This window comes from Galleria mellonella, unplaced genomic scaffold (assembly GCF_026898425.1).
Source record: "Galleria mellonella isolate WM207_F2 unplaced genomic scaffold, CSIRO_AGI_GalMel_v1 utg36, whole genome shotgun sequence".
NCBI classification, from domain to species: domain Eukaryota; kingdom Metazoa; phylum Arthropoda; class Insecta; order Lepidoptera; family Pyralidae; genus Galleria; species Galleria mellonella.
This window is the reverse complement of record NW_026442086.1, coordinates 3624436-3638139: the sequence shown is the minus strand read 5'-3', so window position 1 is coordinate 3638139 and position 13704 is coordinate 3624436. Positions and strand designations below refer to the sequence as shown.

At 30.4% G+C, this 13704-nt stretch overlaps 1 protein-coding gene and 2 non-coding genes across 4 annotated transcripts in view; 1 reads left to right on the top strand and 2 right to left on the bottom strand.

Moving 5' to 3' along the window:
- The window catches only part of LOC113520797 (matrix metalloproteinase-14-like), a 198657-nt gene that overhangs the window by 65763 nt on the left and 119190 nt on the right, over nucleotides 1–13704 (top strand). For both annotated transcript variants that reach the window (XM_052897533.1, XM_052897532.1), the window contains exons 3-4: nucleotides 5078–5197; nucleotides 5766–5938. In XM_052897533.1, the coding sequence (XP_052753493.1) occupies nucleotides 5078–5197; nucleotides 5766–5938 (293 nt within the window). The remainder of the gene's footprint in view (nucleotides 1–5077; nucleotides 5198–5765; nucleotides 5939–13704) is intronic.
- Trnar-ccu (transfer RNA arginine (anticodon CCU)) lies at nucleotides 10592–10664 on the bottom strand. Its single transcript has one exon. It is a non-coding gene; the product is annotated as a tRNA-Arg (tRNA).
- On the bottom strand, nucleotides 12793–12865 carry Trnak-uuu (transfer RNA lysine (anticodon UUU)). The gene has a single exon. It is a non-coding gene; the product is annotated as a tRNA-Lys (tRNA).

Here is a 13704-nt window from a genome sequence, read left to right as displayed (position 1 = left end):
ATATTTTTGCAAAATCACATCATAAACTGAACTTAATTAGTTCTGCAATGAAAAAATAACTATATTAATAATTATATTTTCCTGGAATATATTTTATATTTTCCTTCTAGTTTATTATAGGTAAATACCTACAATTTCATTATTAACATTTAAAAATGATTCGTAGGATCAAATACACGTTCGCATTTTAAAGAATTTTGATGTATGACATTATAGAATTTTATTTAAATAAATAAAATAATTAAAATAGTTTAGGAATAAAAGAGTATGATCGCTTCATTCCACCTAATATTTACAATTTATAAGTGTATATATATTCTATTCTAATTCTATTATATCATATTATTTAATAGTATAAGCAATAAATACTTAATGAATGAATACAATTCCATTGCATTTGACATGTACCTGTATATTTTAGATAATATCAATTTTAATAGATTATTTTTTTAGGGTTTAGGATGTACTTATTAATTTCGAGATACGATTTACCGACTGAATTTGCTATTATAATGCAGTCATTAAATCATTAAAGAACAAGACACAGATAAAACATTGTCTACTGTTTAAGGTGCGCAAAAACTAGCACATAGGTTAATGTGGGCATTTTTCATTTAATTAAGGGAAGAAATAGGAATGGTCACGCGATCATTAGGTATTACTAGTGATTTAGAAATTGCTACTATCGTCCAGTGTCCTACATTTACGTCCTCTCGTAATTTGTCCTTAATTTCAACTGATAGATTAGCTTCGATTAGACCCATCAGATAATGCTATAATTGAATTTAATTACAGACTTTTCCCTCCCTACTTTGTCTTTGTGACTTAAATAAGTTACTTCTTGTTTGATCCGACATTTTAGACATAAAAAGTTTATACATTTAAAATACTGTATAAATTAATAGATATGAGGAAAGTTATTCATAAAAGAAATATTGCCTAAAATAAACATTGATCATTTGTTTGTCATTTTATTTTTAACTACTTAGCTTTCACTCGCGAACATTTTGATTGATCGTAAAAAATATTACTCTATGCCTTTCTCTGTCCTTTATAGAACATACATACCAAATGTTACAGTGATTAGTTAAACCGTTAAGGCGCTAAGAAGTGACATACTCTCTTTTATATTTTTAATAATTTATAATAAGAATTATAAAAAGATTATTTGAAATGTGATGAAATTGAATAAAATGAAATGAGCATTAAATGAAACGAAAACGAATTAAACTGATTATCAGATAGGAAATTTGGCATACCTATATACTGTATTTGGGATAGGGGAAAAACAGTATAGTTCTTTTTATTTTAGTTACACAGGCGAAGTCGCAGCCACAACTAGTTTCTATTTATGTGGCGATGAGCACAGACAGACAGATTGATAGATAGACATAAAACCATTCCATAATTTAAAAAAAATTTTAAAGCATAATTAAAACCATCAGTAATAGCTATAACAATACTAATAAATATTAAGAGACAAAACATTCAGCAATAAATTCTGTGATAATAGAAAACAATTAACACGGTTCTATTCCATCGCCAATGTTAACCTAATTGTTAGGATATTTGCATTTATTTTATGAGATCTGTTTCGCACCTTATTCTAGATATTATTGCCATGTTGACCTGAATGGAATTGTCTTTGGACAATTTAGTAAATTAATATTACTATAAGATAAAAAAAGGCTCCCAATAGAAGGAGGCCTATGTTCAGTAATGGACAGTTAACAGCTGATATTATGATAAAGATAATTGTACTATACTCTGAATATAATAACCATATTATATAAAACAATTCTAAATATTTATATAGAATTATTTTTTGACATTTTAGTGTTTAATTAATTACTATAAATTAAGTAATTCGTCGTGTTGTCCCAGCATTGAATGGGCCACCCCTACCATTCCCATGGGTATCGTAAAATACGACTAAGAGCATCTAATGTTCAAGGGATAAACAGCAGCGTCCCTCTGTACACATCACCAAAACCTAACTGCAATTGCCAGCCCGCCTGCCAAGCGTGGCAACTATTGACAAAACCCACTAATAGGGGAAGGCCTATGTTCAGCACTGGACGGTTGGCGGCTGATATGACGTAATTAACAAAGGGCGATTAAGCATGTAGGACACCCTGAATGTTGTCTCTATGTTTTATTTATTATAACGATTTGCTAGCACGCGAGCTATATGCTACTTGTTTATCGCTGTCGCTGTTTTAAATTAAGAATATAAAATAGCACATATTAAGACTAGCAAAATCGGCGACTTTTTTAGAAAATCGAATTGGTCAATTGGTCCTTATAGGGTTTAATTTCTGTCTCCGCCATTTCCACCAAATCATTGTTTTAACAGTGTCTTCCTTTGTATTTATAACGTTATTATAACTATACCAATAATGAATGGTCAAGACATATAAAAAAGTAACAAACAGATATCTATTATCATTTCAGCCATTAACTGTCCGCTGCTGAAAATAGGTATTCTTTCTTAAAGGGAGTTTTGGCAGTAATCGTGACGCTTGGCAGGCAAGTTCGCAAGATTAGGCTTTTAGAGATGTTTTAAGAGGGACGTTGCTGTCCACCCCTCTACCTTTCAGTTCCCTTATTCGCTTCTTACAACATACACGGGAAAAGAAGGAGTGGCCTATTCTATGCCAGGACCATACAGCCAAGACATCCAATAGGCTAAAATTGAAAACAATTTCCACGGCTTCGTCCGCACGAATCCCAACAGCTCTCGTTCCGTAAAATATTTTCATAAAATTTATCTGTGCAAAATTCTTATATAAAGTGAATTCTTAAGATTTAATTCTTATAAATTTATGTCCTGAAATGAAATATCAGGTACATTTATATACATTGATTTTTACAATAGATAATTAATATAATTTTCTACAAAAAACCGACTTCAATTGTAGCAAAACCAGTTCTTTTGATTTCAAAACTAAACTACTAAAACGATTATGATAAAATTTCTATGGAATCAAACTGTAGATAAATCTTTTTTTTTTAAGAAAAGTAATTTTCAAAGTATTTTATAGTTTATAAATTTATGAGGTAACAAACAAAAAAAATCAACCGAATTAAGAATCTTCTTCATTTTTTTAAATTTATTGAAAAGAAATTAAAAGTTGGATACTTTCTTAAGCAAAATACAAACTCTTTCTTTCTCTCTGTAACATTACGGACAGATAAAGATTTCTGTCACAAAATGTTAGTTCAATCCACAGCAAATAATTGTTCTTGGAGCTAAGTTCGGTCCTTTCTAAACAGGTGTACACAAAACTAACAGAAGCATTTAGGGAAAATAAGTTAGCAAGTGAATAATAGGCGGTGGATTGCTTGACTAAGTCCTCCATTGTTGTCTCAAGTCGGGCATCCTCTGCAAACAAAGTTTGTCTCCGCTACGGAACTGGTAGACACAAGACGCACAAGATGAAATAATTATTCACATTTTATCACTAGTACACAAATACCACTTTTGTATCGAACGTGGCATAACGTGAGCCTACGCCATATGTTGCTTTTAGTTTATTATTTTGCTGTGTTTTCTATCACGGAGGAGTAAACCAGAAAATTATATAATAAATATTCAAAATGTTGATTTTGCTCACATTCAATCATACCACCTTCCCGATGTCTATAAGTTAATATAGAATCCCACTAGATCTCTAAATTATTCAATAAATAAACGTTAAAAATGTTATTTTTAATAATTTCTGTGATTCTGATATGTATGTCAATTGCTTAAAAATGTGCATAGGCAATAGAATAAAAATTATGGATATGCAAAATTTTTAATTTGTTTTTTTTTCTTAATTTATTCTGTCAGACTTATTAGTCATTTTTTTAAATTACAGTTTTATTAAAAAAGACAGAAACTATTAGTATACGAAGCGTCGACGTCACTTCAAATAATTTGTTTTTATAATGGGTAGTATTGTAATTTGAATGACACATGAGGGTTAGAGTATTAACCCCTATACTTTTTGTCATATCCATATCTTTATGAACGGAAGGGAACAGATGACAGAAATGTAAAAAAAAAACAAGCACGGAGCAAAAAATGAACACAAAGACATCTTTAATGGTGTATTGTGGTCCCGACGAAGCTGGTTTCAATTAAAAAGGATGTTTAAAAAGTAATACTGTATATTTAGGTTATAATGAACACAATTTAAAATGCAAAGAAAAATATTGTCGTGGACGCGACGGCATATATTTAAGTTTATATATCACATAATAAAAAAATATTCTCTGTAGAAGAAACAGATACTAAATGAGAGGTATAACACGTATATTGAAAAAAAAAATCAAAATCGGTTTATAATGATATCGGTTGACAATGATATCGCATGACATACATAGAAAAAAAAAACAACGGAATTGAGAATCTTCTGTTTTTAAAAAAAAAATACATCTCTGATATTATAATTCAATAAATACAAAAGGTGTCACATTTTACTATGAGTGCCGTGAATGCCGTGTGGTAGAATGTGCCACACCTACCTTTCCCGTGGGTTGACACCCAGATAAAAGGCGACTAAGGGAACTTCATGGTCGAAAAATCGGCAGGAGCCGATTGTCTTCAAGTCTTCATGTCTTCAAACTTCACCAAAAGCCTAACTGAGGTTTCCAAGCTGCCTGCCAAACGTGGCAACTACTGACAAACCACCCCTTATGGTGGGAGGCCTATTTTCAGTAGTGGACAGTTAACAAATATGATTATATTGATTCTATGAATATTTTATCTCCTAAATTCGAGAATTATATTAAATAAAAAAGTTATTAAATTGCAATATATAAAAATACGAAACAACAATATTCTATATAAATTTACATATTTTTATTCATATCTTGTTTCAGTTGTAAATACAATATTTATTAACACCTACAATATACATTTTAAATTCTTTTCGATGACAAATCATAAGAGGCGTTGATACCCTAAAATACGATTATAAAAACCTAATATAATAAGTTTATGTAAAGCAATGTGGTTATTACACGAATGTAAAGTCATGGTTATTACAATTCTTATTTTTATTAATATATATCCGTTTACTTTTTACAGAGAAGTTACCTGGAGACGTTTGGCTATCTCAGAAAAGGTCATCCAGAGGTGGGAAACCTTCAAATAGGAGACGTGCAAGCACACGAGGACGATTTTAAGATCGCTATTAAGACGTTACAAGTAAGTTTTAAAGTTATATTATACAATATTATTATGCAATTCAGTATTTTTTATAAAATTTAGTATGGCAAATAAGCTGACGGCCACCTAATAGGAAGTAATAGCCGTCGTCTATAGACAGGAACAGCACCATTATTATAAAAACATACACTATGGTTTATTAAATAGTAATAAAAAAACTTTATTAAAATATATTATCAATATTTGATCTGTGTGGTCTCTGTCATCAGTAATGCGGCCATGCATTACTTCGCTGTATTTAATTAAGCTCAAAGGTACACTCCTGCTCTCACATAAATACAAAAATAAGAAAATTATCAATAAAAAAATATTAAAAGTCAAGGATCGATGATTTTGAAATAGTTATTTTTATAAAAATGATTTCAACAATCCGGTTCCAATAGGTATACCTAAATATTTAAACCACATATCAAACTACTGCTAGACTACGCTGCAAGTCGGTTTACTATTCATAAAACAAGAAAGTTAGTAATAGTTTTGGGAAATTTCCATAGGTAATAGGAAACTCTTCTAGTGTATGTGATTGAAACTATATAATATTTTGCAGGAATTCGGTGGCATTCCAGTAACGGGTGAAATCGATGAAGCCACCGCCAATTTGCTCAAACAAAAGCGATGTGGACGTCCTGACAGGGAAATTGGGGATGAAGAAAATGGCCGGAGAAGAAAAAGGTTTGCAGTGCAGGGCGAGAAGTGGAAACACACCAACTTAACCTGGAGGTAAGTTGCATCGTAATACTTAATAAGTCAACATATGGTTCTGAAAATACAAATCAAATATTCTTTTTTATAATTATTATTTTTCATGTTTTTAATATTAATAATACTAATTACTTTTATTTACCGTTACTACATATATTAAAAATATGATAGTCTTAAAAAATATTGTTATTTAGTGCCATCTACTGGAATATTTAGAAACTACTTGTATTTTGCTCCGTATATATGTAGTTTTATACTACTCTACACAAGATGGCACAGTGCGGAATAATTATATACGTATGCTCTAGATGGCACTACCTATCATTAACATTGACAAAACTAATGAATGTGGACCACTTAAATCTCGAATATAATTTTTTTTGTAAACTAATAATTAGAAATAAATTTTCTCTTGACGATATTTCTCCTTAACTGTAATTAAGTTATTTCTTTATCTTAACTAAGTTGTGTCTCCACTCCACAAAGCCAAAATAAAAAAATACCTTGTCCAAATGTCTTATTATCTGATCTTTCGCAATATGAGGTATAACCACAGTATAAGTACTAAAATAGTAAAACTTTGGTTATCCATTAAATAGCTATTTTTGTTCTTAGGAAACCAGATAATGAATACTGTTTTGGTATCTAATGACAATCAATAAAATTAATGTACATTATGTTTATTATCTATTATTGGTAATGTATATTTTAAATATGATTTCAAACAAAACACCAACTTTAGTCGTAGCAAAACCAATGATTTTGATTTAAACTACTAAACTAATTTTGATAAAATATCTATGGGACCAATCTGAAAGTATATTCTTTCAAAGAAAAAAAGAAAATAAAGAAAAAACTCTGTTTAGATAAGATGGAATGCTGAGATAACAAATATAATACGACCGGATAGAGAATCGCTTTCTTTTCGAAGTCGGTTGAGAAAAGTAGTAAATAACTTAAATATAACTACTTTAAATATCATATTATATTATTGGTGAATTAACTAAACATATTTTTCAATAAGTACATGTTTTAAAGAAAATACGTATATTTATTAAATATTCCTTACGTTTAAAGATACCTAATATACCTACTACTTTCAGCAGTAAACTGTAGAGCTTTAAAATATTTTATTTGATTCGGTACATTCCCATCAGCATCTACTATTTGTTTTAGGAGCACATAAAATTGATGACAAATAATAGTTAAATCACAGACCTCATAAAAGTTACGACGCTTTCCGCGTGGCTTAATTAAAAGAATACGTCGCTCCGATGCGCGACGCCCGAGGTACGTCCGACCCGAGGGCATTTATTTAGAGTTTCGTATAAACAAGGAAAATGTTATTGGAAATTATTAGATCACACTAGCATATCATATTTATCGATGGTCACGAAAATAAGGTTCAATGAATTATGTATAGGTAATATATATTTAACTAATATATTCACTATCGTATATTATTTGTGTCTATAATAATCATTATATAGTATAAATAGACGAGATTAGCTACTAATGTCATCTCGAAAATGTAAAATTAGGCGTTAAAATTAGTTAAATTTTATTCTTTTACAGCGTTGATCAATTTTTTAACAGTTAATTTTTTTAAATTTTTTATACCACTCAGGTAGCAAACAGGCATACAATCCACCTTGTAGTAAGCAGTTACCATATTCTGTGATTGCCTGCAATACCATTTATTACATTATGTACCTGTTGCTTCCTCCGAAAAAGCCTCTACTTCTTTTTTGAAGATCTACTTATATACATACATACATATAGTATCTTTCAACCCATATGTACGTTAGATTAGATCACAAATGGTTGAATCCCAAGTTTATATGTATTTTGTACAGTTTGTTCAACTTTATAGTCTAAGAATAAAAAAATTACTTCGCTAGTCTATTTGAAGTAGAAACAACCATGAAACACGCGGATAATTTGAAAAGTTCACAATCACCTGCACCAAACGCGGCTTCAGCACAATTTCCTGTCGAATTAATGGTCTGTCAATATTGTAGTCCTCTATTACAGCTTGTTGTGCAAACAGCTAATAAAACGAGCATCGCCATCTAGCGGTCGGTTTACGAGAAATGGCGCCAGTATGGACAAGTCCCAACTATAATATCTAGTAACTAGTAACAAAATTCGTCGATTTCTTTAATATAGTTAATTAAGTATAGTAAGTACCAGATAAATAATATTAGATATTATTTATTACTTATACCTATAACCTTTTATAGTTTCACATTGTTATGAATATTTTCGTAGTTACTTAAGATGGGGCTGTACTAAGATCTATTGGGGGCGCCTAAAAATAACAATTTTATTTTAATTATTTATAAGTATTTCATTAAATTTTACTCACATAATTGTTGAACATAGACTTCCATGACTTAAGAAATTATTCTGAATCACCTGCATATACACATAATATTTAATATCATATCTATCAGGTGATCTTTCTGTTTGTTACCCACTCGCAGTAGTAAAAAATATTCACTTTTACTTATTATATTAGAAAATAAATAAATTATAATACTAAATATAAAAATTGAAAAGCGATGTCATTTTTACGTATGTCACTTGTTGCGTTTGATAACTTATACAGAAAACGAATATGTTATGGTTCTGACACCCGGAGTGGTAGTTATTACATGAACGGTATTGTTTGCAATCATTTTGCAATGTATCTGACAGCTGTGACAGGCACGTTTCGGCCACCCGCCGCGCATAGCGCTGTCATCGCCACTCGACTCAACACTAGAAAACAATATGAAATTGAAACTAATACATACTTGCGTAGGTTTATTTATGTATGCAAATTACTTCAATGTAAGATTCACAACTTACTTTTCCAATTTGCTATAAACGACAAACAAACAAGCACCTTGTCTGATGAAAAGTTACTGTCGCCTATAAATCGGAATAGCTGCATATATTTAAATTCATGTTCGAGATTTAAAACTAACTAATAGTACACTACTATGATAATAATGCCGCCCACTATGAGAATTGAGATATTTGTCTTTCATGTTAGTGAATGCCCTGAGTTGACTTTTTACCTTTTCCGTACACAGCCACGTTAAATAGATTGTTTTGTTTCGTTAGGATAAACAAGAAAATGTGTTGTTATTTATTTCACGCTAAAAATAGATAATATGAAAACTACCTACCATTATCCGAAATAAAACTTTATGAATTATCAACAATAGATTTGTTATTAAATAACACAATATCTTTATGCTTGAAAAAATATATAATGAACCTAAAATTGTGACAAATTGAATAAAATATCTATATTTTTTAAATAAAGTATAAATTAAAGTCGGGTTATCTTATTATTGAAGAGTTATTTAATAATAATTCATCTTGTATTATATGTCCTTATAGTTAGCAAAGATGGTATTAGTACAAAAATAATTAAAATATTGATGTTGTACTCCATATTAATGTCAAAACTAGATATTTAGTGTAATGTTATGTAAAATGACTTAATAAATGAACTGCGAATAGAAGAATTCAAAGCGTTTCTTTCTACAAAGCTTCGTAGAGTAAAAACTCTAATGTGCGAAAACGGGGATCGGTTATTCTTGGTAATAAAATAGATGACGAGCTATTTATTAATTGTAGTGACTTGAGCCACCCCACAGCTCTTCCGGCACACCCTCACCCCGCACCCCGCTGTGGCCCCCCGTGGCCACACGAACTGGGTCGACATTTCAATATTGAAGGCATTTCACAATTTCTATTGCTCTTTATTGCGACTGTACGACGTAATAAAGAGCTTATTATGCGTATATTGAATGTAGTAAACAGACAATATTAAAATTATATACCTATTACATGTGCCGAAGTAAAAAACGGCAATTAAGCCGCAAATCTTATTTAGTTTATGGCTTCCTATATTTAGTAGCCCACGTGGCTTCGTCCTTAGTTTAATCAATAGATATTAAGTAGATAAATAGTTACAAATATTTAACTTTTTTACATAATAAATGATTTATGTGCATGTACTTGACAATTAAATTATTAAAATTTAAAAGTGTAATGTCTAAACAATATTTTATATTATTGTCATCAGATGATAATAATAATAATATATCATATTATAAAATTGCAATTTTAAAAAATTGTAGTGATTATTTCTTCACAGTATTGCGTTTATTGAATATATAGCACACATAATTACGCAGCGGAAAGTGGACATTATCGAAGCTATGTACACATAGTTACGTTATTGCCATCTAGTGGCGAATAGAATAAATAAATAAAATAAGCTTTTTATTCATTATGTATATAGGTAATTCATTTCGACATATGTTCTTACCTACTTGTATATTTTTTTAAGACTCATATTGACCATAATAAAAAAGCAATTTCCCACGCAACTGTCGAAGCAACTGTCAAATCTATCAGATTAACTTATCGAGCTCAATTTGTTTCCGTAATGTCGTCTATGCTTTCAAGGAAAACAAACAGAAAGCAATTTTCATCGTATTATATTACTATATTACAAAGTTCAGCGACTAATTTTATGATTAAAGTATAAAAATGGCTATTACCTGAACAAAATATACTATTATTATAAAAATGTTATAACTGTTTATATAAATAAAATTTTGTTAGTAGCTTATTGATAACAGAGAAAAAAAATGTACAAATCAAATATACCTCTGGCGGGACTCGAACCCGCAATCCCCGGCTTAGGAGGCCGGTGCCTTATCCATTAGGCCACAGAGGCTCGCTTTAGTGTTCTGAAATTAAGAGTGACTCCGGAAAACCGGGAATAAGCGAAGAATATCATATTGTTTTGGTTTTTTTTAGATTAATTTTAATTACTGGTATATATAGACTATTCAATTAATATCGCCATTATACTTTATAAACAAAAAAAAAATTCTCTTTTACTTTAATTTGAGATTCTAGATAATCAAATTTTTATAACTATACAGTATTAACATTTACAAATAGTTTATTGAAACGGTTCTTTATTTATAAACAATTTTTAAATACATAATTGATAAGAAAAACAATTTCTGACATTTATCACATTTTCTGAAACCATAATTTAACACGTAACTAATTACTTTAAACTTACCGAAATAGTCACTACATAAAGCTTTAACAATTTTCACTTGAAGTAACACAATTATATTATGTTTTATTTCAATTAGGTAAATTCTATATTTAAAATAATATTAAGATTGTGTTTCATAAGACAAAATTGGCAAAACTAGTTATTACAAGATAAAAACACAGCATAGATTGATGAATGTGGAAGAAGCGAAAGAGGTTTGTTTGAATCGAAGCATTTGGCGTTCCATTGTTTCTGCCTACCCTAATGGGAGACAGGCGTGACAGATATGTATGTATGTATGTATGTAAACACAGCAGCCTTGTTTTTATCTCGTAATAACTAGTTTTTTGATTTTGATAAAATTTCTATACGACCAATTTGTAAATATAATCTTGCAGATAAAAAAAAAAATTTACAAATCCGTTTATAACTAATGAAGTAACAAACGAAAAATTCAACCGAATTGAGAACCTCCTTGTTTCGCTTATGCAGCTTTTTAAAGGTAAAAGAATAATTTAAATCGATATTTTTTTTTTATTTATCCATTACAAACCCAAAATACAAATTCCGTTGTCAGTTTTAAATAATTAGTATTAATTATATCATCTAAATGAGGAATCATGAGGAATATATATAGAACTAGTGTTCTATATTCTATGATATAGTCTAACCACAGATAATATGACACTCATAGATAATACAATGCCTTAGCTATTTTTTTTTATTAGGGAATACTCATTTCCCTAATTCTGCAAGCCATTTACGCTTCGCTATTGGGATACTTTGACCAGATACCAGAGGGAGACTTTGTACAAAAGTCGTTTGCTTGGGTACCTCTGTGCCATTCGTGTTTCAACCGTAAAGCAGTTGGGTTTGCATGGCTATGTTTCGGTTTGAAGGGTGGGATATGACGTGAATTTACAGGGTACAGAGGAATAACACCTGAGTTCTCAGAAATGGCAACGCATAGGGGGTATCATGGGCGAAACAGTATACTCTGTAATGTCCATGGTACTGCTCATGTCTATAGGCGACGGTTACCACTTTCCATCAGGTGAGCCGTCTAAGTTGTTGTTTGCCATTCTAAGTTGTATAAAAAAAATACTAAACTTAAAAGTGTTTAACCGGTTTTTTTTTCCTTTATTTTTTTAAACTGTGCATTCATCACAGTAAAATTTATTGGTTTAATATTATTTCATGTTTTAAATGTCTGAAAGGGAATGCTAGACACTATTAATTCTCTTTGAAACCACACAATTCAGAGCATTGGCGTAGTTAAGGTTATTTTCCAGAGGGGGCCTGACGCCTGAAAAAAGCACGTGTGTATTCTTAGACATATTTTTGCGAAGCTTCGCTAGAACCCGGAGGTAGGGCATCGGACATTTTTGGGGTGGACAACCCGCCACCTCTTTCCCCTCCTTATATACGTCTATGCAGAACTGTAAGATTATTTTCGTATATTAAAAAACCACTCGAAAATGGCTAATACACTAAAAATTAGCAGTACCTAAATATTTATACATATTACGCAGTATTATAATGCTGACTAACATAACAGGTTAGGGGTTATAGACAAAACCATTTTTTACTATGCTGTCTTATTATTGCTCGAAAAAAAGTTACTTTTTAAATTTTACAAAAAAATATTTTTTTTATATTTAGTCTAATAACTCGAATAATTAAAGTTATTAAAGAACTAATTATTATTAAAATTAAAAAGCTGTTAGTAATTAAGTTTAAATAACATAAAATTATAAACTGCAAAAATTTTAAAATTCACAAAAAGTTTGGCCGCCCGAACAGGGACTTGAACCCTGGACCCTTGGATTAAAAGTCCAATGCTCTACCGACTGAGCTATCCGGGCTCATGAATGGAGTGCTGAAATTACGTATCGCGTCCAGAGAGGTAGTTAGTACATTTTTGTTATGTTATAGATTGTATTATTATCTGACTTTACCTATTGAATGACATGGTATCGCTCTAACATCTATGTATATATTGAGTTCCTTTGGACATTGACGGCGAAAAAAAGGTCATCACCCATTTCGATATTGCCTATACCAGTTGGATATCTCCATTTGTTTCAGTCGAAGTTAAAAGAAGTAAGAAGATAGTTTCAACGCTTCATTTCAATATTATACATATATTGGACAACCAATATTTGACATATTTTTTATTATAATATATAGATATTGTAACTACAATATATGAATATTAATATATATTACCCATCGCTACTACTGAAGTGTATTATGTTAAACTAGGCCCTCGTATAATTATTTAATATTTCAACTGCCGTTTTTTGAGCAGGTAAATTATGTCATAGAGTATAGTATTATATTATACGTATTAATAGATGCCGAAAACGTTAAATTATAATGTACTACATACATTTTATTCATTTGAATGATATGAAGGTCATCTTTCTACTTTGTCAAGTTGTCTGAAAATACCATTCCAATTGTAAATTTTAAGAAAAGAAACATTGTTATTAGAATTAAATATATATAATAATAACAATAATATGGCATAATTGAGTATACATGGGTTTGATCGACTTGTTAGTATTATTGAATTTACAGGGTACAGAGGAATAACACGGAACACCTGAGTCCTCAGGAATGGCAATACATGGGGGGTATTATGGGCGAAACACTAAACTCTGTTGTGTCCATGGTACTGCTCATGTCTATAGGCGACGGT